Genomic DNA, 25,853 nt, shown 5'->3' on the forward strand with positions numbered 1-25,853 from the left:
ACTGGGAAAACTGTGGTCTTGTTTCAGATCTGCTATATGCTTTTCATGCTCATCCTTTAGATCTTCCAGTTTTTCATCATGCTTTTCATTTTCTTATTTGTTTTGTATACATGAAATTCCTCACCTTACCCTTTCTCCTCTTTATATTCCTTTCTCTTATTCTCCAGTTTTCCAAGTCTTCCTCAAATGCTGTTTATTTCTTATTTTCTTGTTCTCTTCTGATTTGATCTCTTTTTCATATTCTTCAAGTATTCTGTTTCATTCTTTTGCTGCTGATTGCATTTTTATCTCCCTGGCATGGTAGGCATTGATCACCGGGGGAAAGTAAAACATCCACACACCTCTCTAACATTTTTAAATTCTCATTGACTAGCGAAGTCCTCTTAGCTTCCATCTCTTTTCACTTAACACCTGTTTAAAACAAGCCTTTAAACATTCAGTCACTACCATAGGATCAGCTCTTTTAAGCAAGGTATATTCCCTCATTGCCTCTGTTATCACTTAGCATGTTTTCTATCTTTTACATCATCCAATTCTTCTTGTTTGTTATTAGGATGGTGTATTTTATCAAGGTTGACTGTGTGCCTATTTATCACAAGTATTCACTTACTTTTAGAGGTAAAATATTATTCTTTCACTTTCATATTTCAATACAAATCTCTGTACCAAAATAAGAGTGGTCACAGTGCATCTCCTAAAAGTAGTGTAAATGGGGCAGGGCGGGGGGTACTCTCTACCGCTGTACATCAATCCTTAAAGCTTCATAGAGCTGCAGACTCATGGTATGATTTTATTTATCAAACATTTCCATATATAATCAGATTGAAGACAAAATTTCTTCCTGTTCACATTTAACATACTGCACTTACCGTACCCAAGGCTGTAGCTGTTCCATAGTGCTGTATTTCCCATTTATTACCCCACTTCCCCATGGAACATAAAAGATCTCTAACAATGTGCAAAGAAATTCTCACTTTCAGTCTAGTATCACATTACCAGACCTATCTCCACACTTTGTTTTAGCGCTGTGCAAAAGCACTACCAGTGTATGCTCACACACTCTTTGATGAGGGGATGAACTATTATGACGAGAGGAAGAAAAAAAACAGTATGAGAGTGAATTACGGGAACAGTAATCAGGTAAACCTGTTAATTACTTATATATATATATTATATTGTATTATATATACATTATACGTCTATTTATTTGTTTATTTGCATGTCCTTGCTTGTTGTTGTTTACCTATTGAGCGTACTCACCAGGTGAATTCTTACTGTGTCATTCAAAGCAAATGATGTCACATTGTAATGATATCACGTCAGACTCTTGGACAGGCTGTAGTTGTTTCACAGACTCACTCATGAGTATAACACCTTTTATGCTCAGTTCAAGCTCATTCATTTCTTGTTCTTTTTTATTCTTTAATCTATCAAAGTCTTTCTGAAACTTTTGCAAAATTTGCATGCTTCTGCAAAGCCTCTTGTATCTGAACTTTTTCAGCTTGCTCTCTGGCCTCCTCCTCTTTTCTCCTTTATTTTAAGCTGTCTTTTCTTTTTTCAGATTCCTTTCCATTCTTTTTCCTGCTAGTTCTTCTGAGTCCTAGTATTATTTTCTTTTGTTTTCGTATTCATTTATTTCCTGCTCATATTCTTCTCTAAGCTTTTTCAGTCGTGTGTGCTTGTCCTCTTGTCTCTGTTGATCTTCTCGATGTCGTGTCTCCCACCATTCTTTTCGTTCTTTCTTCCAAGTCTCTCGTTCTCGTCTCATCTCTTCTCTGTTTTGCATCAGCTTTCTGTCAGCGGTTGTGTTTATTTCTAATTGAGATCGGATTATTTTATCCAGAGCTTCAAGTTGCTGTTCCAACTGTTGTCACTGATATTCTTTATATATTTCAAATCCCTCTTCTCTTCTTTTCTCTTTTCCTCTTCTCTCATCCTTTTTTTCTTAATGTACTTCTCCATTTACTTTGTGTTTTTTCTCTGCTCTGTCTTATTTGAGTTTTTCCTTTTTCACTTGGTTTTTCTTCATCACTTTTTCTTTCTAGTTTCTCCTTCTAATTCTGCATCTTTACTTTCTCTTTCAGGATCCTCCTGACTCCCTTTTGTATAGCTGCCTCAGCTTCTCTGTGGTGTAGCTTCTACCACCATTTTTCTCTCCCATTGTTTCTCCATTGTTCAACAGCTGTCTCACATGTGTACTATTATTTGGATCTTGGACCTGGTATTTTCCTCCAGAGTCCTCATTAATTTAAAGTCCCGAATATTCTTCTATAAAACTCTCAATTGTTTGTTTTTGAAGATCATGATGAAGTCTCCTGACTTCTTGCTAAAAAAAACTCCTTCATCAGTTCCACAGTAACTTTTTCCTCTTTTGAAATGGCTGATCTGTAGCAACAGTATGAATACATAGGAGATAACAAGCTGATGCATTTTACAAGCTCCTGTTTAACTTTCTTATCGGACAGAGTTCTATTGTACAAACCATGTGCGTTGACTACAGTTGCAGGCTGCCCATCAATCTCTCCTGTTGCTTTTTGGCAAAGCTTGGTCACTGTCAGACTTACAGCTTGTTGGTCATGTTGGGCAACCAACCGACATGGAGGTGGAGACCTACTGACATAGTAGAAATGCTGCATTTACAGTACTTTTTACTAGTGTTTTATAATAGTTTTAATCTTTTAGCAAAATATTGTACTAACTCTGATAACTACAAAAAGAAATACGTCTGTGACTCAGGATAAATAAATCCTATGAACCAATACAGGCAATACATACAATACAACAATTCAATTTATCTTACTTATTTCTTAACATTGGGATGCATTGTTGTGCATTATCATTTATTTATGTTTAAGTTTAACATGTATAGTGTTAGTCTGTAAGCTTCTAATGAATAATAATAATTATAATAATAATACTACTACTAATAATAACAATTGTACATGCAAGAATCTATCTATTACGGTACAATATGGCCACACGCGGACCGTAGGTTGTGAAGATGGAGACAATAGCACATCTGTTATCATTAGTGTTTAGTTTATTTTTATTAACAAGAAACAAGAGAATACATTTCCATGCCATATTCTTAATGATTTATATGATTTTTTTGCAAAAAGATTTGAAAATATAACAAAACAAAGTGAACATGAAAGAACATGGTAAAACAATATGGTATTGACCTTCTGTAATTTTAAGCATAAGACGTCAACATAGAACAACAAAACCAGAAAACATATTTAACTTGTGAAACTCAAAGTACAGTTGAATTACATTATGGTACATCATTAATGTAAATGTGAAATGTATACATTACTTATTAAAGTAAAATAAAAGTGATTTATATGGTAAAGGTCCAGTATGTAACATTTAGCAGGATGTATGAGCAAAAATGGAATTCATAATTATGACTATGTTTAGTTGTAGTGTAAAGTTAGTTTAACTTTTTTGAAACAAGAAAAAAAAAAGATAATTTCCAATGATTGAACAGACTGTGCAGCTAAAGTAAAGACACATAATTAAAGCTTAATTAGTTATTATTTTCAGTGATGTATCTTATAAAATGTAAATAGTCAGAGCCCAGATAAAATCACATATTATCCTTGTAAACACATTTGGTTAAAAGCTTTTAACAGTTAATTGGCATGATAACACATTGTTTCATCAAATAAATATCCAACTACTGTAGCTAGAGCACACTAATTTACTAGCAGCTGTGTGAGGGGTATGTGTGTCGTCATGTGGAGACCTCTATCCCCGACCTCTAGATCTGGCAAATACAGTAACAGTTAGAAACATGTTAATGTTAATAAGATTAATGATGCATGCCACTTCATTTTAAAGATCATATATATCTGATCTACAAAGAGTGAATACACCATAAAATATCTACACTTTACAAAAACAATAAACAAAACTAAAAAAACAATTAAAAAGAATTACATAAGGAAAAAAAATAGCAATTATCATTGATTAACACGATCACTAGTTTTGAAATAACAGTGATGGGATGTAGTTTTGTGTTCACCAAGCTTGAACTTCAGTTTGAATCAGTAAAGAAATGCTTTTTTTGATGAGACATTTTTAGTGTGCATTGAGCTGCATTCACCTTTATTTATGTGTACTGTGCCAATGTTGTGAAATTTCTTAGGAACATGACACCTCACAAAATGAAACAGTTCCTACTTCTGGCTTTCTTTACATGTTCTTGTATCCAGATGTCTATTTCTTCCTCGTGTACTGTAATTAGTTCATTGATTTCTTTGTCCAGATTTCTTGTGTTTGTTGAAGTTGATGTCACTATCAGGGTATTCAATTCTTCTTCTTGCTTTTTCTTCAATATATCATAGTCTTTCCTATATACTTTGTGTTTGCACAGTTGTTTGATTAAAAAATCATTGTGTTTTTGTTGCTTCTGCTTCAGATCATCATGCTGTACCAGCAGATCTGTAAAGTCCTGGGTGTACTTGTCTCTGAATTCATTCATTTCCTCAGCTTGCTTTCTGGCCTCTTCTTCATGTTTCTTCTTGATTTCTGCCAGTTTTTCTGCAAGGGAGTCTTCTAGTTCTTTCAATACTTTCTTCTCTTGTTCTTTTTTGGTTTGATCGTCTTCTATTTTCTTTTCATATTCTTCTTTGAGCTTTTTAAGTTTAAGTGTTTGTCTCTGTTGATCTTGATGTTGTTTTTTCCACCTTTCCTTGTGTTTGTTCTCCGTAGTCTCTTGTTCTTGTCTCATCTTCTCTCTGATCTGCATCACCTTTTGGTCAGCAGTTGGCTCTTTTTCAGATTGTTTTGTCTTACTTTCTTCTGATTTTTTCTCTTCTTCCTCTCTATTCGACTGTTCTTGCTCCTTCTTAATGCACTCTTCCTTTTCCTGGATCAGTTTGATTTCCAGTGCTCTTTTTTGTTCAGTTTTGTTCATTTGTTCCATCAATATCTTTTTCTTTTCTTGTATTTCTTTTTCATATTTTCTTTCTAGTTCCTCTGTTTCTCTCTGTATCTCGTCTTCCTTTTCCTTCAGGATCCTGTTCACTTCCTTTTGTATGGCTGCCTCAGCTTCTTGGAACATCTTGGAGATGTAGCAGGTGTCACCATTTTTCTTCACCATTGACTTAACTTTGCTCAGTAGCTCTCTGACTTGAGTATGATTCTGATCTTTGTTGTCGAAGACCTGGTATCTTCTTCCACAGTCAGCAATCAGTTTTTCAACAAAACCTTCACTGTCTCCCTGTATAAAACTCTCAAATGATTGATTTCGAAGCTCATCTCCTCTGGTGAATATAATAATGATAAAGTCTACTGACTTCTTGCCGAAAAAATCCTTGATCAGTTCCACAGTATCTTGTTCCTCTTTCGTAAAGCGGCCAATCTGCAGCACAAGTAAGAACACATGAGGTCCTGGAGACAGCAAGCTGATGCATTTCACAAGCTCCTGTTTAACTTCCTCATTGGACAAACTTGTATCGTACAATCCTGGTGTGTCGACTACAGTGACAGGCTGCCCATCAATCTCTCCTGTTGCTTTTTGACAAAGCTTGGTGACTGACCCTAAGCAGGCTTTAGAGTTGAAGCATTCTCTGCCCAGAATAGAGTTTGCGGTGGCACTCTTTCCAGAGCCAGTCTTCCCAATCAGCACCATCCTGATACACTCTCTGCTCTGATGTTTATAATCTGCCATCTTCAGTACAGATTTACATCTTGAATCCCTATTCAACCGGGGCTTGGCCATCATGTCCTTTGTGAAACATTTGGAATCACTCACTCTCATCCTTTCCACAGTATGCAACACTTGAAATACTTGCCGCTCGTCCCTAATGTTGAAGACGACATATCGTTCTTCACAGCTCTGGCAGAGTTCCTGGATGTGCCTATTCTCCTTCAGAGAACTTACAACATCTGGAGAATTAGGGTCAGAGTTCACAGTGAACAGAATCATGGTGAAGTCGTTCACTCGAGAGCTGAATGTGTTCTGCATGGCCTCCATCTCTTTCTTGTCTTCTTCTGTGACGGGACCCACAGGTAGGACCAAGATGAATGCATGGACACCTTCAGGATCACAGAGGGACATACACCTAAATGATTCCTTTCTCACTGCCTCCTGAGGTTTTCCATACAAAGCAGGCAGCTCCACAAGGGAAACCTGACGTCCACACACCTCTCCTTGATTTTTGACACATTCTGAGTCAGAAGGTAAATCCAGCCTTCCTTTTCCTAGAATGGAATTTACAACCAAAGTTTTCTGGGTTTCAAATCTGCCACACAACACTAAATTCAGAGGAGGTTTAAAAGCTATTGTCATGGGATCAGCTCCTTCAGTGTAGTTTAGATGTCCTCCTTTGTTGTTATTCACTATGTTCTCCATCTTTTCTATCAGTGCCTGATAATCATGTTCAGGAAGATCTGTTTTATCAAAGTAGATCTTGTGCTGCTTTTGTCTGCAGTCTTGGATGACTTGGTTCACTGAAGAATTCTGTACCTCCTCATTTTGCATTTCGATGACCATTGTGTATTTAAAAGCATCTTGACCAAAGAAACTCAGAATGAACTTGAATTTTTGTCTGTCCTCTTCATTGAAATCACAAGGGTCCACCAACAGTAAGATAATATTTGGTCCAGGGGGGCAAAGAGCAACACACTTTTTCATCTCATGTCTCACTCTATCGTCATACAGACTGAAGACATCTGAGGTTTCCACTACTGTTAGTGCTTTTCTTCTCCATTTCCCAAAGGTCACTCTACATTGCTTTGATATATTCAGATTAGAAAAATCTCTTGTGATGAACTTGCTTAGTGTTGAGTTTTCACTTTTACTCTTTCCAAACACCAAAATCCTTAGTTCAGATCCTATAAAAACAAAAAAAAACGAAAAAAAGAAACAAGAGCCAAAGCATTAAAATTTGCACAACTTAGACTTAGATGAGTGTTCAGTTTTATTTTTGTCAGTTCATAAATGCATTTGAGGACCGTCAGAATCAACTGGATAATGTTTGAAAAATGCATCTTAATTATAGACATTTTAAATGGTCTCTCTACTAAACTGGCTACAGCTGGCTAATGAAGATCTGTTCATCCATTGGCTTGACATAAAGAGCATGGATGTCAAGAAATGGCTCCCTGTTGTGTGTTGACTATCAACATTTTTTCCATCTATGTTTATGCAGGTAAACCAGTTTCAGTCGACAACAATTAGTCAGCTGAAACTAAAAGGTTTAATCATATAGTTGCCAAGAACAAGTATGTTTTTATAAACACTTCTGCTATTTTAGCCTGTGGCTGTCTTATACACTCCCTGTTCCTTTGTCTGGTTGACCTCATGTCTATTCTCATGACATCACATATGAATTCTTACCATAGTTACCAGGTGTTGCCATATTCTCACTTCAGAGCAAAGGAGAGAAATTCTAGTGGAGAGGTTGTAGGGTGGCTGTTTGGGTTTAGGAAACAAGACAAAATTATATTAATAAAATGCAGAGATAAATTAAATTACACAAAGTTACAACTGGTCATACATGCTACTACAACTAGTAAGTGGACTTTGAGTTGGGACTGTCTGTCATATTAAAAGTGTTGCTTAAATGTTGGGTCAGTCATATTGGAGAATGATAGTTAAATGATAGTCCCATTGCCAGGACGTCAAATACTGACATAAATAGGAAGCAAATAAAGTGGCTACAACTACAAATAGCTACAAAACAACAACAGTCACAACTGATTTTCATGTAAAATAAATGATAATGTTGTTTTTTTCCAGAAAGATCTTTTTACAGGATCATATTATAGTCTATTACACACAGCTTACTATTTTTGTTGTCAAAAGTAACCAAAAGATACAGTATATGAAAAGTATAATTTTAATTTCTACAGGCACATTGGATAACATTCAATACATAAAGATAATCATCTGCTTCAATTTAACTAATTTCTGGTGTAAAACTTCATGATACACAAACCATATACAGCATTACCATAATTGCATTATATACTTATTTCATTTCATGAAACTATACTTAATTGACTATTAACTACTAATACATGATTAATTCTATTAGTAAATATATTAACATGTTGCACTAACCTGAGGTTTTTGCTGCTGTGCTTTCATTGTAGTGTATTTCCCATTGTAGCTTTTGTTGAAGTTCTCTCATTTGTTGCATTTCTTTTCTGATTGTCTACTCACCAGGTTAAATATTGTTGCATAATCTTTCATCAAGGCACATCGAAGTACCAGCTCTATAATCAGATTATCTTACTCAGGACGAACTTTATGTTGATACAGCTGACGGGGCAGGGCTTAACGTCACACAAATGAGACAGCCCAGTATGGACTAGGAATACTGACTTCTCGCTACCCATAAGTCATTTTTTCATAAATGTGAGAAGAGATTTATGGTAGTCAGGGTTGGGCATATAACACTAACACGCCAAGTGACAGTATCATCATTATTTCTACAACATGTGTGTATTTTATAGGTGTGTATTACTTTAACATCAGAGAAATGTGACTTGTGTGGGACACTGATGTTAAAGCATGAATCTGAGAACCTCTAATTGTCTGCATTTGGAAATTCCCCAAAGACCGGAAAAGGCGTGGGTGAGCTTTCCCATCAAGGCAATTAAAATTAAAACTGAAACTTGTCCCTAGCAGGGTGCAGCCATGAATAAGCATGTTATTAAAATAATGGGTCAGTTGTACTGTATATGAAATTAGCTATAGAGAACCTGACTGTAAAACATGTTTATTTCTTTGACATTTGGCATTTTGTTATGGGGCCCTATGGAGCCAGCCTCATATGGTTGTTCAAAGAACTGCAGTTTTTGGCACTACTTCTTTGACAGCCAGTGTCTGTGAACCTGTAAAACAGGAATGTCAGGTCATGGTTTTATATTCGCTTTTCCCAAAACTATGAGCTGAAAGCTGCACACGGCTGGTGACTAAAGATTTTCATTGTGGGATTAGACTGGCAGTGTTTTTGTATTGTGGTAACTCAAAGCTCACACTACAGTAATTTTGGTTTGATTATTTTTCACAGCATATATTGTGTGAATCATAGTATAGTACACTTCAGTAACAACAAACTGTGACAATTCGGGTCCATCTGATCATCAGGCACACCTGGGGATTATCAGTTAGCCTTTTTTGTAATAATTTCAGGGTGTAGTTAGTACTTTCATTGATTCTATGTATTTTTATACATTTGTTGAATTTACTTAGAGAGTACTTAAGCTTAAAACTCAGTGTTTTTGTCACGGTTTAGAGGCAGATTTCCACCAGTATGACAACCCTTGACCAAAGAGATGTTTTTGGTACCTCAGATTCAGTACCCTCTCAGTGTAGGCAGAGCTGATTTTCATTGATTATTATAGCAGTGCTATTCCAGCAGTTGGGAAACAACACACAAGAGCTTTACTCTGATCTTGAGAATTACTTTACCACCTCTGCTGCTGGCTCAGAGGTGAAACAAGAGAGAAAGATGCAACAATCTCACCTACACCAGGCTGTGTAAGTGGCAGAAAGTGATGGCAAATATAACCTGAGCAGAGGATAAGGTGAGCAGTGAAATTGTCAGTCTTGCAGGTTACACTGCAGGTTACAAATTGTCAGTAAATAAAGGCTGCAGCGTCTCCTGACTAAAGTAAAGCTCGTAAAGGGTTGCTATGATAATCAACTCTGTCTATGTTGAGCCTCTTTTCCTACTGGATCGCTGGCATGTTTACACTGGGCGGCCTACTTAACTGATGTCCTTTGCATAAGCTGAAGAACATAGAGAAGAAGCCACAAAAAACAAGCAAAATCGACACAGTAAAAATCAGGATTCACTGCAAAACTATACTGGGTGTTGGGTGTTGTAACATGTATTGTCGTGTAGCCAATATTAACTTTTAGGGGCATCCGCTGGAGCAATGTTGGATTATGTACATTAATAGTGAAGGACAGTGCACAAGGAATACCTTTTACCAAGGTCACTGAGGACAAAAACTAAGAAGTCTGGGTTTGTCTCTGTAGTTAAAAAAATCGTGATGAAATCATTTACTCTAAAGCTGAATGTTTTTTGAATGGTCTCCAACTCATTCTTGTCTTCCTCACTTGGGGTATCTTTTGTTACAGAGCATTCACTGTGTGTTTTGAATGTTGGCCGGCAATGGAATGTAAAGACAAATATGAATGAAACAAAAAGATGCTGCTCTGAACTGGTTAGCTCTGACTATCAGTAGCTGCTACCTGTAGCACACTACGTAGCCAGAAGGCCACACCCCCTATATTGGTTTACCTGTTCCAGTAAGAACGGCAACAAAAGCAAAAGCTCCTTCCATAGACAAAGTCTTTAGAGTTTTTAAATCAATGAAAGGAGTCTTTCAGTTATACAAAAATGCACAAATTGAAGCCAAGTCTTCCAAGGTGCAGAAGTTGCCAGATTTATTCATAACTATTAATTAAAAAGAAAGAAATGTTACATATGGTTTAAAACATCAATCACCAAATTATAGTTTTGTTTAATAAATTCAAAACAACACAATGGAGAGCATTAATTCATAAATCAGGTGTACATTTATCATGTAGCTAAATTAAATGTAATCCAGTCCAACACTGTGTCTCCACCTTGGTGACATAATACACACAAAACTGCTGCTAGACTTGCTTGGTGAGCTTGTTTTTCACAAGGGCGGAGAAGCCAGTAAAGAGTCAGAGCTGTCTTCTGTCCAATGAGGAACAGACTCAGTATTTTTATAGCAAGATACACATCAACTAGCACTGTTTTTCAGTGTCACACAGTTCTGTTGCCATGTGAGATTATATAACATACCAATGACATTAAAACAATATATATCTGTATGTTTAAATATGGCCACCTCTGTAAAGACTGAACTTCTTATTATTTACAACCAAGAACTCTATGAGGAAAATAGAACAATGTAAATATTCAAACACTTTAATTATCTACATATATATTTTTAAATAGAAAAGTAACAAAAGAATATATTAGCAAATTTTGTGGAGGAAAAACATTCCACTTGCATATACAGTAATACATGGTGATAAATACAGTATTAACATCCTGTAATTAGAAGTTCAACTGAACTAAAAGATAAAATAAGATATTTATAATGTGGCAATATATTTAGTTACATTTGACAACTGCAAACATTAATGTAAATGAGAAAAAAACTAAAACATTTCTTTTAAAACCAAATTAAACATGATTATATCCTTTATGCATTAATTTATCTGCTTCATGTTTCATTGGTTTACAACATTTAATAATTCTCAACTGAGTTAAAGTGTTAAAGCTAAATGTTCGTTAACTTTTTGTTTAATTTGTGTAAAAACATCATCAAATGTCATTTTAAATGACAATATACGCTTGCAGATTCGACCATTAGGCCAAAAACATTTTTTTACAAACATGCTGTCTGTTACACAGATACAATGAACTTTACACTGAACCAGCTAATGAACATGAAAAATGTAAAATGTTATAGAAATGATTTGCTATAGAGTGCAGTGGCTGCCAGGAGAACTGTTAATTATTCACAGACATTTGCATCTACAACTATACAACATAAATAAGGTATTGGTATCTAAACATATTGATATAGGAATATATATAATATATACATCAAGTCAATGCAAAAAAAAGGCCAAAAGTCAAATCACTTAATATTTTAAGTTGTCAAAGCCATCCATCCATTTCCTGTAACCACTTATCGTTATGAGGGTCACGGGTGGCTGGAGCCTTTCCCAGCTGGTATTAGGCATGAGGCGGGTTACACCTTGGACAAGACGCCATTTCACACAGGTCCATTGTCAAAACAAACATTCACAATGTTCCATTTGAAACTGTGCCAAAACGTCTTATAAAATGGAACAAACCTTGTCTTCTGTGGCTTTTTCCACGTGTTCTTGTATCCAGTCATTTATTTCCTTCTCGTGTATTTTCTTTAGCTCCCCGATTTCTTTGTTCAGCTGTTCTCTGTTAGAATGTGTCAATAGCGCATTCATTTCTCGTTCTTGTTTTGTCTTCAGTTTATCAAAGTCTTTTTTGTATACTTTGTTTCTGCGCAGTTGTCCTATCATCAACTCATTTTGGTTTTGTTGCTTCTGTTTCAGATCGTCAATTTCCTTTACGTACTTACTCATCTCAGCTGAAAGATCATTGGCATATAAGTGTACGAAATCATTGTAATCTTCAGCTTTCTTTCTGGCCGCCTCTTCATTTTTTCTCTTGATTTCTTCCATTTTCTTCTTGTAGTTTTCTTGTACTTCTTCCATTTCTCTTTCCAACTGTTCTCTTCTGACTCTAGCTTTTTCTTTTCTTTCGTTTTCGCATCTTTCGAATTCCTCCTCATATTCTTCTCTGAGCTTTTTAAGTCGTTTTTGCTCCTCCTCTCGTCGCTGCTCATCTTCTCGATTCCGTTTCTCCCACCATTCCCTTCTTTCTTGCTCCCAGGCCTCTCGTTCTCTATTCATGTCTGCTCTACTCTGTATTAATAGCGTCATCTCAATAGTTGAGCTTTTTTCTTCTAGTTTTTGCTCCACAATGTTAAGTTTTTGTTCCAACTCGCGTTGTTTGAATTCCTCCTGCCTTTTTTTGTTCCTTTCCTGTTCTTCTCTCTTTTCTCTTTCTCTCTTCCTCTTTTCCTTCTCATTCTTCATTCGTTCTTCCTTTTCTTTAACTAGTTTGGCTCTCATATCTTGGTTACATTCAGAGAATAATTCTGCCATTTTTTTCTCCTTCTCTCGCATTTCTTCTTGATGCTTTCTTTCAAGGTCCCTTTGCTCTCTTTGTATGTCTGCTTCCTTCTCCTTCATGATCTTCTCCTCTTCTTTTTGTATTGCTGCTTCTGCCTTTCCAAATACCTCTGAGGTGTAGTAGCCATTGCCATTTTTCCTCACCATTGACTCAACCTTGACCAGCAGCTCGTTGACCTGAGAACGATCCTTCTGATTGTTGTTATTGAAGACCTGGTATCTTCCTCCACATTCTATCAACAGTTTTTTGATGAGGCCCTGAGTGTCTTCTTCGATGTAACTTTCTATTGTTTGTTTTCTAAGATCATCTCCTCTGGTAAATATGACAACAATGAAGTCTTCTGACTTCTTGCCAAAAAATTCCTTGATATGCTCCACAGTCTGTCTTTCCTCTGGTGTAAAGCGGCCAATCTGTAGCACTAATAAGAACACATGAGGTCCTGGCGCCAACATGCTGATGCATTTCATAAGCTCTTGCTGAACCTGACTGCTGGACAGAGCTGTGTCGAACAAGCCGGGAGTGTCGACGACAGCGACAGACCGGCCATTAATCTGTCCCTCTTCTTTTTTGCAAAGCTTGGTCACTGACATTTGACAAACTTTAGAATCGAAGCACTCCCTGCCCAGAATGGTGTTTCCAGTGGCACTCTTTCCACAACCAGTCTTCCCAATCAACACCATCCTGAGGCACTCCGTTCTGTGCACCGCCCTAATAGACTTTTTTTTCTGCACTGCCCTAACAGACTCTTTAGCTGGCATCGTCCCGACAGACACTTTTTCCTGCACTGCCCTAACAGACTCTTTAGCTGGCATTGTCCCGACAGACACTTTTTCCTGCACTACCCTGACAGACTCTTTACTTGACCCTCCCATGAGAGACTCTCTACCCTGAGCCATCCTGTGAGACGTATCCTGGTTTAAACAAGACCTACTTCTAGTAAGCGGTTTGGGAAGCATAACTCTTGTGAAGGCTCTGCATCCTCCAGCTCTCATCTTTTCCACGGTATCTAACACCTCAGGCACTTGTTGCTTGTCCTTGACATTGAAGACAACATATCGTCCACCACAGCTCTGCAAGAGCTGCTTTATGTCTCTGTTTTCTTGAAGAAACTTCACAGTCACTGGAGAGTTAGGATTTGTCTCTGTAGTTAAAAGAATCATGATGAAATCATTTACTTTAAAGCTGAATGTTTTTTGAATGGTCTCCAACTCATTCTTGTCTTCCTCTTTTGGGGAATCAAAAGGTAGGACAAAGATGAAGGCATTTGCACCATCAGGACCACAGAGGGAGATACACTTGGATGATTTGTTCATTGCTGCCTGCTGAGGTTCTCCATACAAGGCAGGCAGCTTCACCAGAGAAACCCACCGTCCACACACCTCTGCCTCCTTTTTAACACACTCTGATGAGTCAGCATGCGGACCAAACTGTCTCTCCCCTAGAATGGAATTAGCTGCTAAAGTCTTCCAGGCTCCATGTCTCCCACACAACACCAGGTTTAGAGCGGGTTTTGGACATTCAGATGCTTCCACGGTATCAGTGTCCTCAGTAAAGTTTAAATAACGTCCCCTGTTTTCACTGACTATGTATTCCATTTTTTCAATCAATTCTTGAAGCTCACAGTCAGAAAAATCTTGTTCGTCCAAGTTGATTGTGTGATGCCTTTGTCTGCAGTCTTGGATGAGTTGGTTCACTGAGGAATTACATTCCCTATCATTTTGTGTTATGATAATCAGCAAGTATTTGAAAGCATCTTGTCCAAAGAGGCTCATGACGAACTTAAGTTTTTGTCTGTCCTGTTCATTGAAATCAGAAGGCTTCACTAACAGCAGCAGAACATTTGGTCCAGGGGGGCACTGAGCCACACACTTCAACATCTCGTGTTTCACTCTAGTCCCAGACAAACTGAAGACATCTGCTGTTGTCACAACTGTGAATGGACTTTTTCTGCAGTCTCTTTGAATATACCCAAATTGCCTGGTCATTTTTTGTTGAGAACAATCTTTTTTTCCAGTGATGAAGTTGCTCAATATTTTCTTTTCATTCTGACTTTTTCCAAGCACGACAATCCTTAGGTCAGTTGCTGTAAAACAAAAACAAAAAAAACAAAAGCATTACACATTTTCAGAATTCAATTCCATTGTTTTTTAATTAATGCCTGTCATTCATACATGGTTTTTCTTTTTTAAAGTTAAGAGACAGGTTTCTCTTCATCATGTAAAAATAACACACAAACTGCAACTGTTTGGTCTATCTGGGTTAGGGAATGTTTTTTGGGATTTATGTTTTTCTTAAGTACACAGTTATAAATTTTGTAGAATTTTTATTTCCCAGAAACTGGTCACCATGAAACAGATCATGGTCTGCAGAGCTCTATAATTCATGATAATTATTAAATTGCAACAAAGCGGCAACCTCAGGTTCCAGGAAATTAGGTCAATGTAATGCCTCGAGCGACCACTTGAGACTTGCCCCGGAAGTAAGTCAATCTCCTGGTTCAGAAAACGTTTTGAATTATTTTTAACTCACCCGTTCAAATAATATTAAGGCTTAAAGTTATGTATTATTAACAGCAGGGCCGCTGCAACACTATGAGTCATTACTTTCATATTACAAATATAAATTTAATTCAGTATTTTGTCAATATTGAAAATATTGATTCATGCAAGAATGCAGCTTTTAGTATTATGGCATCATGACAATAAACATGACATTAAAATTCTATATATGATAAATGTAAGGTTGTCTTCCATTCTCTCACCCTGCAACTATCTTATACCAAGTTTGGCCCACTGCCTTTGTTTATCTTTGTTACATAAGGCAATTTATTTTTTTGTAGTGGATTTCATTAATGTCTTCCTCCTAACTGGAAAGCCTTATTAGTCTTACCAAATGCTGACATAGCCATGTTGTGTTAGGGAAATTCCACTGTAGCTGAAGTCGGTGTCTGTTGGGTTTAAGAAAACAAGGAAAAGGAAACAAACAAAAATTATGCCATGTTGCTGGGCAAAACACATCACACATAAAACATCTGAATACATGACGTATGTATAAAAGTTCCTATAGATATAAATATAATATATAATATTCATTAGCTTTCTTGCTGGTTGCTAGTTTTCTATTTGTCTTACTTTATATTCTTTTCCCTCTTCACATAATTAAACATGCTGCACTTACCTGAGGTTGTTGTATAATTTATTGTAGTTTTATCATATAGGTTGCTGCATAACCTTTTCTCGAAGTGCTTGAATCAAGTCCCAGCTCTAAAAAGAAAGTCAACTCTTTATCTTGCCAGCATACTTAGAAAGTTGATGGGTAGGGCCCACATACACGGAAGTAATGTTGACTCTTTAAGTGCCAAAACACAACACTGAAATCATCCTGGCGGTGTTCGGTGGATTAACTGCTCATGACCTATTTCCCTTAAAAGACGCGGAAGTCCACGTGATTTCTCATCAAGGCTCAGAAAAACTGGTAAAACTCGTCCTGTTTGGAGTATTTATAGTGTGCATGTGAACAGTAAATGACCAACAGCTGATTTTTTAAGCAAAGTCATGAAATGAGTTCAGTTACCTGTTGAACCTTTGGTTAGAAATTGGTCTTTGGCCACCTCCAATGTTTTAGAATATTTTCAAGATGTTGGGTTTTTCAGAGATCAGGTTTAAATTGTAGAATGGACTAAAGGTCTTTCTCTAATAAGATATTTTTTCTTTCCTGTTGACTAGCTTGGACAAAAGTTTAAATCACTGGCAGGGCTGAACAATAGGAATTGTCTGAGGAAAGTAAAAATCCATGTCAGGCTAGTAAATGTTTTAACTGACTTGCCTGATTGGGCAAGTGGTATATAAAAGATAAACACACAAGAAGTGTGCACATGTGCTGTACCTAGCACTATTGGGTACATGCGAAAAAATGGTGGTGGGTTAAGACAAAGTTCACGAGAAGCACAAATTAGCTTTTAAGTTATTCTGGAAACAGGAGCTTATTTGGGTGACATTAGAGGATTTGGGCCAAACTCAAAGTATGTATTGTGCAGTTTGCTGTTTAAGAGCAAGACAGATCGCACATGGTCAGTTTTCAAAGGTATGTTTCAGATAAATGTTTCAATATTGTTCTAAATAAACCGGACAGTACGTTGCATCTAAGAGAGAAAAAAAACCCTCAATGCTGACACCTGACTGGCTGCTGCTGATCTTTTTAGGTCTGACTTGTTAGAAGTTGAGCTGTAAAGTCATTTTGAATGTAGACCCTTCAAACCTCAGAAGATTGCCACTGAGTGACTACAATTTTGGAATGACTTTGTTACGCTTTGTCAGCATGAATGTTCTAGATAAACATATTTTTATGCATGTAGACACATTATTACACCTTTTTAGGTATTTGGTTTGTTTAATTTATAACCTCACACTGTTCATATGTATGCTATTATTTAAAAGCTGTTTATAAAGCTATTTTTGCTTTGTATGAAAACAGAACAGAGGAAAGATCAGAGAGCTGACGATACTGTGTCCCACTGATCTGCCAGACGAACAGTTTTAAACTCAACCACGCTGCTGTAAGGCAGCAGGGGTTTTTATTTTTCATACCTGAGAGCCTGTTGGATGTGTTTGATTTATAACACAGCCCCGCCTGAATGTAGCAGCGTGTATGTATTAAACACATACATTTGTTTTAAATACATACAAGCCACTCCATGTTTGTGGACCCCACTTTCTCTTTTTATCCTGGGAGGTCATCGGGTATGTTTGATTTATAGCCTGGTCCCTCCTGGCTGTGTTTTTACATGGGTCCAACACCACCCCACCCCTCCCCCAGTGTGGAAAGAATTAATAAAACACACAGTTCAAGTTGTCTGGCTGAACTAACTTCTCTCCTTAAACATTTCTGATCTTTATCTGTACTTTCACTCACTGACATTAATGGAGAAAATGCATATTTTTTTTGTTTTTGTTTGTGAAATAGTAGTATAGCACTGAAATCTGAACTTTGTTAAACTGCTAATTCGGTGTCAGTCAGGTTCTGTTCATGTTTTTTTAAAAATCGTTCATTCCTCTCCTCATTGTATTTCAGCTCGGTGTGTCTTTACTTCATTAAATAACCGTAATGTCACACAGCTGACACCCCCCCTCCTCCTTCCTCTTTGGCTTTTCTTTTTGTCTTCTTTAATTTTTCTGTCTGTTTGTCTTTTCTGCTTTAGTTATTTATCCTCCTCAAAGTGTCTCTCTCACTGTTTATGCTGCCCTCTTCCCTTGAGAGTCGGTTTGGCAGAAAAAAATAAAGTTGTTTAAATTTTGACTCTGATGGATTATCTATCTGTCTATCTATCTGCAGAAAGTTTCAAGTCTTTCATGGAAATCAGATTAAACCTTGACGAAATGAATGATTGGCTGATTCAGAAAATGGTCAAAAAGAAATCGTTTTTTTTGTAACGGATCAAATCTTAAATCTTAAACAACACCAGTGTGGTTGTTGTTTCTGTATTTCTTCACTAAGCAGGTTTGGATTTGACGTTGAACTTTGGTTTTGGATGTATTTGTATTTTAACAGTCTGACGGTTAAATGGGGCTTTTGATTCCATCAAGAGGCGTTTTAGTGGAGTGAAGTCAAACTTAATTAGTTGAACGTTTCTCACATGGGGAAACTCAATGTGTTTTGAATTATCTGGATATTAAAAAGCAGTTATGGTTTGGATTAAATATCTTCTTTTTTTCACTTTAAATGGGTGTTTGCAAAGAATAATTAGTTATCTGGCTTGAAGGCACTTTGGCAGGAAAACATGGGAGTCGTGTGGGAGTTGAACCTGTGACCTCTCAGTTACCATCAGATCTGTCTGACACCCTGCCACCCCAGTGGGAGAATAAAACATGTGGGAAATAGTTTTAAAATAGTTTGGACTGGATATGAAAACGTGGTTTAGAACATGGAGTTTGCTCATGTTGTTAGAATGATATTTTTGGGTGGATGAGGTGTTGTTTTAGCAGTGGTGTGACCCAGGAACCATCAGCTCACTGGCTGCATGTTTGAACAACATCACATTAGCTGGTCTGAAGAGAGTGAGAGACACCAGATATTTCCCATAAATCATTCGGGTTTGCTCAGATGTGAAATCAAGCTGTTATCAGATGGGAGGCATTTCCAAAATCAGACCTGGACAGAGTCAGCGACACCTCGCACTGTCCTGTCTGCGTTTCTGTAAATCAGCTGGGGTTTAAGGATGAAGACAGTGTCAGACAGACTGCTTGTTCAAAGCTATGAGCTTTCAGTGAGACACCAACTGGCCACATACATATGAAGATATTTATTGATATTCATGGTCCTCAGAGTTATGTTAATGACCCCCTGACCTTTTCTTCAGCACCACCAACAGGTGAAAATGTCAATTTGTCACCAAGAAAATGATCAAAGTCTATTTTTCAACATGCTGCTGTTAGTGTGGCTACACTTAATGTGTCATAACCTTCATATGAAAATATTATGGAAGCCAGCAGAAGGAACTTTGTATTCCAACATCACTATAGACTAATAATACATAATTCTGTATAGTTAATGTTTTTTTAAATTTTTTGTCTTTTCTTTTCCATCTTGTTTCTTGCAAGACAAATCTGATGATCCCAACCCTCATTTTGGGAACCATTGCTGTAGACCTCAAAAGAAAAAAAAAAGAAAAAAACAACTGAACTGGACCACTCCTGTTCCACAGCTTCACACTGAACCGTCATCCGGATATTTGATTTTCTTCCCAGATATTTTCATTTATCCTTAAGATAACAATGGGTTATTTTTGTGCCACATTTCAAAATCAAAGTGTGTGTGTGTATTTTGTTGCAGGTCCTGTATCTTCTACAGAGCATGTATGGATATCCCCAGAGGAACAGAGCTGCTGGTTTGGTACAATGACTCCTACACTTCGTTCTTTGGCATCCCACTGCAGTGCATCGCTCAAGACGAAAACTGTGAGTGAACACTACTCACCTTTCTTTCTTACTCTTCTTCTTCTTTTTTATCTCTTTGTCAGTGACACTGTAGTTCATCATCAGAGAGTTTATAAAGTGTCTGTGATATTTCAACTGTTTAGCTTTGTCTGTTGGTGTAAATTATACATAGAGTATATGTTACAATTAATGAACATACCCTAAATTAACCTAATACTAAAGAACTTAACCAGAGTGATGCAAAATCAGAAAAGGGTATTGGATCTCCACAAAATGTTTCAGATGTAAACATGACTCTGTAACATCTAAATGCTTCGAACATAAGCCAAACCTCTCTGCTCTGCAACTGCCCTGTGTGCAGGACAAAAGAATGCAGTTTTCTTTGGATGGTGCTCTAATTTGATTACAGACAGTATTTAAACTTTAAGACTCGAAGAAAGCTTTTTGCTTGCACACAAAAACAACGCAGTGAATGCATTTTTTTTTGTTTGTTTTTTGTTACAAACTCACCTGATTTATTGGTCTCACCAACTGAGCCAAGACCCCAAGAATCTTTTGTTTGCTAAATTGTAGACATTCTGCGGCCTGGTGTTATCGCGCTGCGCCCTCTCTTCCATTCCTTGATGTAACACCAGGGTTTTCCATCAAAACCATTCATCCTCTTTTTACACATTTGTGAACCTCCATCTTTTATCTGGGTTTGTCCATCTTGTGTCAGACGATTTCGGCTGCATCTTGTAAACCTCATAGTTCCAGTTTGGTGATGTTCATGTTTTATGTCAGATGTCCACCTGGTTCTGGTTTGGGCTAATTTTAAATAAATGTATTACTTTTCAGTTAAAGAAGGCTCCTGTCAAAATGGTTCAAACAGTGACTGAAAGGAGCAGTTTGTATTTTGCCTTAAATGATTAAGATTTATTTAGATTTATGTTGTGTCATGTGTCTTTTTTTTTTAACCTTTGGATGTCTCTTCTTATTTCTATCTTGTTTTGGTAGATTTCACATACAGTGGTCCCTCGTTTATCGCGGGGGATACGTTCTAAAAATAACCCGCAATAAACGAAATCCGCGAAGTAAGTTTTACAATTATTATACATGTTTTAAGGCCGTAAAACCCCTAACCACACACTTTCATACAGCTTTTTACACGCATTTTGTACAGTACTGCCTTAATTAATCAGGACGCAGAACACACGTGCGGTTCTCACTTAGCCAATCAGGACGCAGAACACAATGCGCGTTCATACTGTTACAGTACGCTGTAAAAATACTGCATGCAAAATTACACTAAAGAAATCCGCAAAACAGCGAGTCCGTGAAAAGTGAACCGCGATATAGCGAGGGAGGACTGTATCTTAAATTTGATTTTACAAATATCAAATAGTCCTAAAATGGTCTAATAGTCTTTTTTCAGTATAAACTGATTCTAATTTGTCAAAGTTAGTAGTTCTTCAACAAAAAGTTTTATAGTCTGTAAACACCCACACAAGCATAATGCTGTGTTATATTCAGCTCTTCACTATGTGTACTGAGTACATTTGCATATTTATTTGTTTGTTGTTTTTATACTGCGTAAGCAGATAAGGATGACACTCAAAGTCAAGTTGTCCAGTTGGTCTCCTCAAAGTTGACATTTTCGTGATTTCAGTTGATTTAAATGTTTTCGACAAACTGGGACATTTGAGTGCTGGTGAAGTTTTTCTTTCTCTCTGTCTGTCTGTCTTTCTCTCTGTCTGTCTCTCTCTCTCTCTCTCTCTCTCTCTCTCTCTCTTTCTTCTTTCCACTTTGTGTGTCCTCCTTTCTTCTCCCTTTGTCTCTTTTCTGTCCATTCTCTCTGTTTCTCTGTCACTAATTTATGTTTGTTTACATCTCCTCTAGTTTTCTGCTCAGTCAGCCTGTTTATATCTTTTCTATTGAAACTGTTTTTCTCTGGATTTGACAGAGTAACTCCCCGCAGGGGGGAAAAAACAAACTTTGACTTTTTTTTCGTTACAATTATGGCGCAAAAAAAACAAAACATGAAGCCGGAGTTTTAATCTGTGGAATCTAAATTGAAATGAATTGAATTAGGAGCTCGTCTTTCACAGAGTCGCAGTTAAATGAGATCGTGCTGATTGCAAATTAGAGACGTTTGGCCACAAACTGGTTTGTTTTACAGATGGAACGACTCTTTTACATGACATCGTTCATCATGACAGGACTGCGGCAGCCTCAGCACACACAGTCACATACTATACACAAACACACATTTATACTACCATGTTTATGAAGACCTGGTTTGACAAGACATACAAAAGCTTTTCAACAAAAATTGAAAATAGATGTTTTGTTTTGTTTTTTATCTGCATTAGCTGTGTGGCTGAGGTGACGATCATGTTGACTGGTACAAAATGTTTACCCAAAGTCAAATATTTTGGCAATCACTGGATGGATTATGCAATCTAATACACACAGTTCATGGTCCTCAGAGGATGGGATTGATTTTTAAATGCAAAGCGAACAGGCGCTATCAAACGTATGCACTTTACTTCAAAGACACGCCTTACCTGAAACAATACATATAAAGTGCACAACTTCTGCATGTCATCGCTCTAAAGACTTGGACTAAAAGTTTTTTTTAGCTCTCTGTTTCTACTCAGTTCTAGCAATGAGAACTTGGAGAAAGTCCTCAGTCTCTGAGGAAATCGATTGAAACTGACTTATAAGTCTAGCTAATATGAAGCTTCTGCAGAGCTAGACAAATGAAACAGGTATCTTACAAAGTTACTATTTTTTTAGTACAATCCCTTCGTGTTTCCTTGCTTCTTGGATCAGTGTTAAACTGATAATATTTGTATGTGTGCAAAAATGAATTATAGGTTATTAGTGTAGTTTAGTGCTGTCTGCCAAAGGGTCTTTATTACTAACTGAGTGTGCATTGAAGTAACTCTTTCATATGGTAAGATACTAAAGAAACCAGAGTCATAAATCTGAATGAATCCAGTGATCTATCAGTAGGTGTCAATTATTTCATCATTTGAAGGATGTAAAAAGGCCAACACAACCAACTAAAGTCCTGTGCTTCAACAGACAAAAACTCAAAGAATAGAAATTACCTAAATGTCCTCAGTTAAAATTGACTTGCCTCTATCTGTGTAGTCCTCTAGTGCAGATGTACCAAACGCACACAGATACATTGCGTACCTACACACACTGGCAAACAAAGACCGGAGGATTTGCTTTTGTTCCACTATGCAGTGAAAAAAGTTTGTTCACATCCAAATGAAGTGAAATTAGATTACGCTTCTTTTGTACAAACTGAAAGACAGCCGTTCTGCTCTAAATTAAAGACATTTAGCTACTAACTGAATTTGGGTTTTTCATGGCATTCATCTTTATCTGCTGATTGTTCCCACAAAAGATGAGTGTGCCGTCAAAACTGAGACAGCAGGACTGTGAGTCTTTGTGTCCTGAGTGGAGCAGACAAGTTTTATTTTGAAAGTTTTGATTTTGACTTTATATTTGTGCAGAAATCACAAACTGAACAGATTGAGGCTAGGACCTGTCCAATACTGCCACAGTTCCCTGTAATTCTATATTTAGCTTCTTTATTTGGGTGCTACAATATCCAATCTGAAATTGAAGGGAATTTAAGCTGTCAGAACCCAATGTGCATAAAATACTACATGACTTGGTGTGTCAGTAAATCTGCCCTCCATTGAATCGGTCAGTCTGCTTCATTATCAGAGAAAAAAGACTAAAAGAGAAATTAAAAAGGTGAAATTAGTCAAAAATTAAAATGTGAAATAAAATCAAATGGATTTGACTGACACACCATTCTTTTTTCTTGTTAAACACACCTGACATTAACTTTGCTCAGAGAAGTTTTACTTTCACACAGAGTTAAACAAGCTTGGAGCACAGTGACACTTTCACATTAAATGCAGAATTAGCACACATTCAGACAGGATCAGGGATTTCAGAAACCAGTGGTGGTGGAGTGCGGTAGGTGGGGAGTGTTGCTATTTGGCTTGGCACGTGATGTCATTTTGGTGGCATACCACCCCAAACAAGAAGGCAGTAGTGAACCCAAATCTGTTTTCCCGCCAAGAACAGAGAAGAAAAAGAAGACGCCCATAAGAACATTGACCTGAAGCTTTTCCTTCATTTCCTATCTGCGAACCAAAACAAATGGATCCCAATATGAAGAAGCACACGACCCCCACTGAAATGAATAGAAAGATCTCTGTTTTTTTGCCTGTCTGAACACCCGCTTAGTGTAGCTCCACTGGGCCAGTCTAGTGTTCAGTGTTTTGCCAAACAGCTCTCAGGCAGCAGTACCAATCAATCAATGTAAATCCAGATATTCGAACCCGCAACCGCATTGTCACAAATCTGAAGCCACAGGGACAGAAATGTAACAACTGGTTACTTGAAGTTATTAATCCCCTTTAAAAAAAAAAGAAAAAAATTGCAATGCACCAGGCAACTTTTTGAGCAGCAACATCCTGGAGCATTGACCTGGGTCACACAGTCAAAATATCTACTCAAATCCAGCAATTAAAATCCAATGGCGCATTATCTGTTACCTTGGTGAGTGTTTCATTGGGACAACAAATACAAGGAGTAACCTAACCTAATCTAACAGACAACACAGACAGATAATTAATAACAATTATACATAATGCAGATGATGATTTAAGTAATTGTTTAAATAAGAAGAAAGCCAAATCTAGATAACAAAAATTAAGAGGTAATCATCAGCCTGAATTATAACTTTATTAAGTTGCCAAAAATGTGTGTTTCATTCATTTAAGTAAATTCAAACACACACACACACACACACACACACACACACACCAACAGAAACACACAGCATTAAATACACATTGCCCTGAACACTCAAACACACATATTAAAGATGAACATAGAACACAGCGAAGCCAAACCACACAGCAACACACAACAAAGAAAATACACACACACCCACCGAACACACAGACACACACTATCAAAGCACACACACCCTGTGGTTGTTTACTCATGCACGTTCCATCCAATCACAGCCTGTTGGCTTGACGCTGCGCAGCCCGGCCGCCGCCTAACAACAACAGCATGTGCACTGACAGAATCACTTCAGGGGGACTCCTCACTGTCTTTCTCCTCCTCATGTTCCTCCTCATCTTCTCTGCATCCTTCTCCCCCTCTTACATGTTTCCTCTTCTTTTCCCTTTTCCTATTCCCTCTCTGTAACACATTAGCTGTAAAACAAAAGCTGTGTTTTTATAGGAACATAAGAGGAAGAGTACAAAGAGGATGAGGAGAAATGCTATGAGTGTGAGAAGAGGACAGAAGAGAAGAGGAAAGGAAAGTAGCAAGGAGAAAATGGGAACGATGACGATGATGAGAGCAAGGAAAAGAGAAAAGGGGGAAGAGAAAGAAAGAAGTAGAGAAGGATGGAAGAGGTGAAGAGAGAGGGAGGAGAGAAGAAAGGAAAAGAATACACTAAGTAAAGGAAGGATGGAGGACATTTTGTCCACCTCTGCAGTAAACTCTACTTCATATTTACATCTCTTTATTTGACGTATTATTATTACCATTATCATAATCGCCTCTATTGATTTTATAAGTCTTTATTATCTCTGGTAACCTATCATTATTGATTACTAACAAAGCTTTGGCAACATAATCTGAACAATACTTCATACCAGTAAAGAGAGGAAGACAGAGAGACACTTAGAGGAAGCACAGTCAGATACAGGGAAGTCTCTGGAGGAAGTCAAAGTTTTTCCAATAGTAGTTGGTTCAGTTTTATTGATGTCATTATATAACAACATATGTATAAATGCAAATTATAACTGTAAAAGATATGGCTGTCAATTATTTCCAAAACATCCAATGTGCAGAACCAAACCAACAATGAATAAGTCCTACTAATAAGTTTTGTGTGTAAAAGCCTGATATGTCTTATACCTCTGTGCAAAAGAGCTTCAAAGACTATGAAGAATACACCAATGAGCCACCAATACGTTTAGTTTCCTCAAGAGCACAAATCTGCCACTGAAAATAGTCCCCAACGAATGCAATGTTCCCATCTGTTAGTGTTTGCTAAAAAACTAGCATCCAGTTGTTTACATAAATTACACAAAAACAATAAGAAAAGTATAGGATAGTGTAAGCCGTGGTTAAAATA

General features: G+C 37.2%; 3 protein-coding genes across 4 annotated transcripts in view; 1 reads left to right on the forward strand and 2 right to left on the reverse strand.

The window, feature by feature from the left end:
- Nucleotides 1-25,853, forward strand: part of prdm6 (PR domain containing 6) — an 81,207-nt gene that overhangs the window by 31,226 nt on the left and 24,128 nt on the right. The window contains exon 7 of the mRNA XM_019276127.2: nt 19,578-19,702. Coding sequence (XP_019131672.1) covers nt 19,578-19,702 — 125 coding nt within the window. The remainder of the gene's footprint in view (nt 1-19,577; nt 19,703-25,853) is intronic.
- Nucleotides 3,582-8,238, reverse strand: LOC104934730 (GTPase IMAP family member 8-like). 2 transcript variants are annotated; one of them, XM_019276126.2, is made up of 3 exons: nt 8,177-8,238; nt 7,349-7,423; nt 3,582-6,843 (listed from the first exon to the last, which is right to left on the reverse strand). In XM_019276126.2, exons 2-3 carry the CDS (start codon nt 7,368-7,370, stop codon nt 4,163-4,165), a joined length of 2,703 nt encoding a protein of 900 aa, XP_019131671.2. In that variant the 5' UTR covers nt 7,371-7,423; nt 8,177-8,238; the 3' UTR covers nt 3,582-4,162. The 2 variants fall into 2 exon arrangements, with proteins under 2 accessions (XP_019131671.2, XP_010748764.3); XM_010750462.3 differs by having other exon boundaries at nt 8,075-8,232.
- Nucleotides 11,211-16,057, reverse strand: LOC109142419 (uncharacterized). The gene is made up of 3 exons (XM_019276125.2): nt 15,927-16,057; nt 15,639-15,696; nt 11,211-14,832 (listed from the first exon to the last, which is right to left on the reverse strand). Exons 2-3 carry the CDS (start codon nt 15,655-15,657, stop codon nt 11,852-11,854), a joined length of 3,000 nt encoding a protein of 999 aa, XP_019131670.2. The 5' UTR covers nt 15,658-15,696; nt 15,927-16,057; the 3' UTR covers nt 11,211-11,851.

This window comes from Larimichthys crocea, chromosome III, assembly GCF_000972845.2.
Source record: "Larimichthys crocea isolate SSNF chromosome III, L_crocea_2.0, whole genome shotgun sequence".
NCBI classification, from domain to species: Eukaryota; Metazoa; Chordata; class Actinopteri; family Sciaenidae; genus Larimichthys; species Larimichthys crocea.

Excerpts from the sequence above, each read along its gene's own strand:
- LOC104934730 (XM_019276126.2), bottom strand. The coding sequence starts at position 7,370 with ATGGCAACACCTGGTAACTATG. Across the intron at positions 6,844-7,348 it reads GGCAACACCTGGTAACTATG|GATCTGAACTAAGGATTTTG; the intron begins GTAAGAATTCAT and ends TTGTTTTTATAG.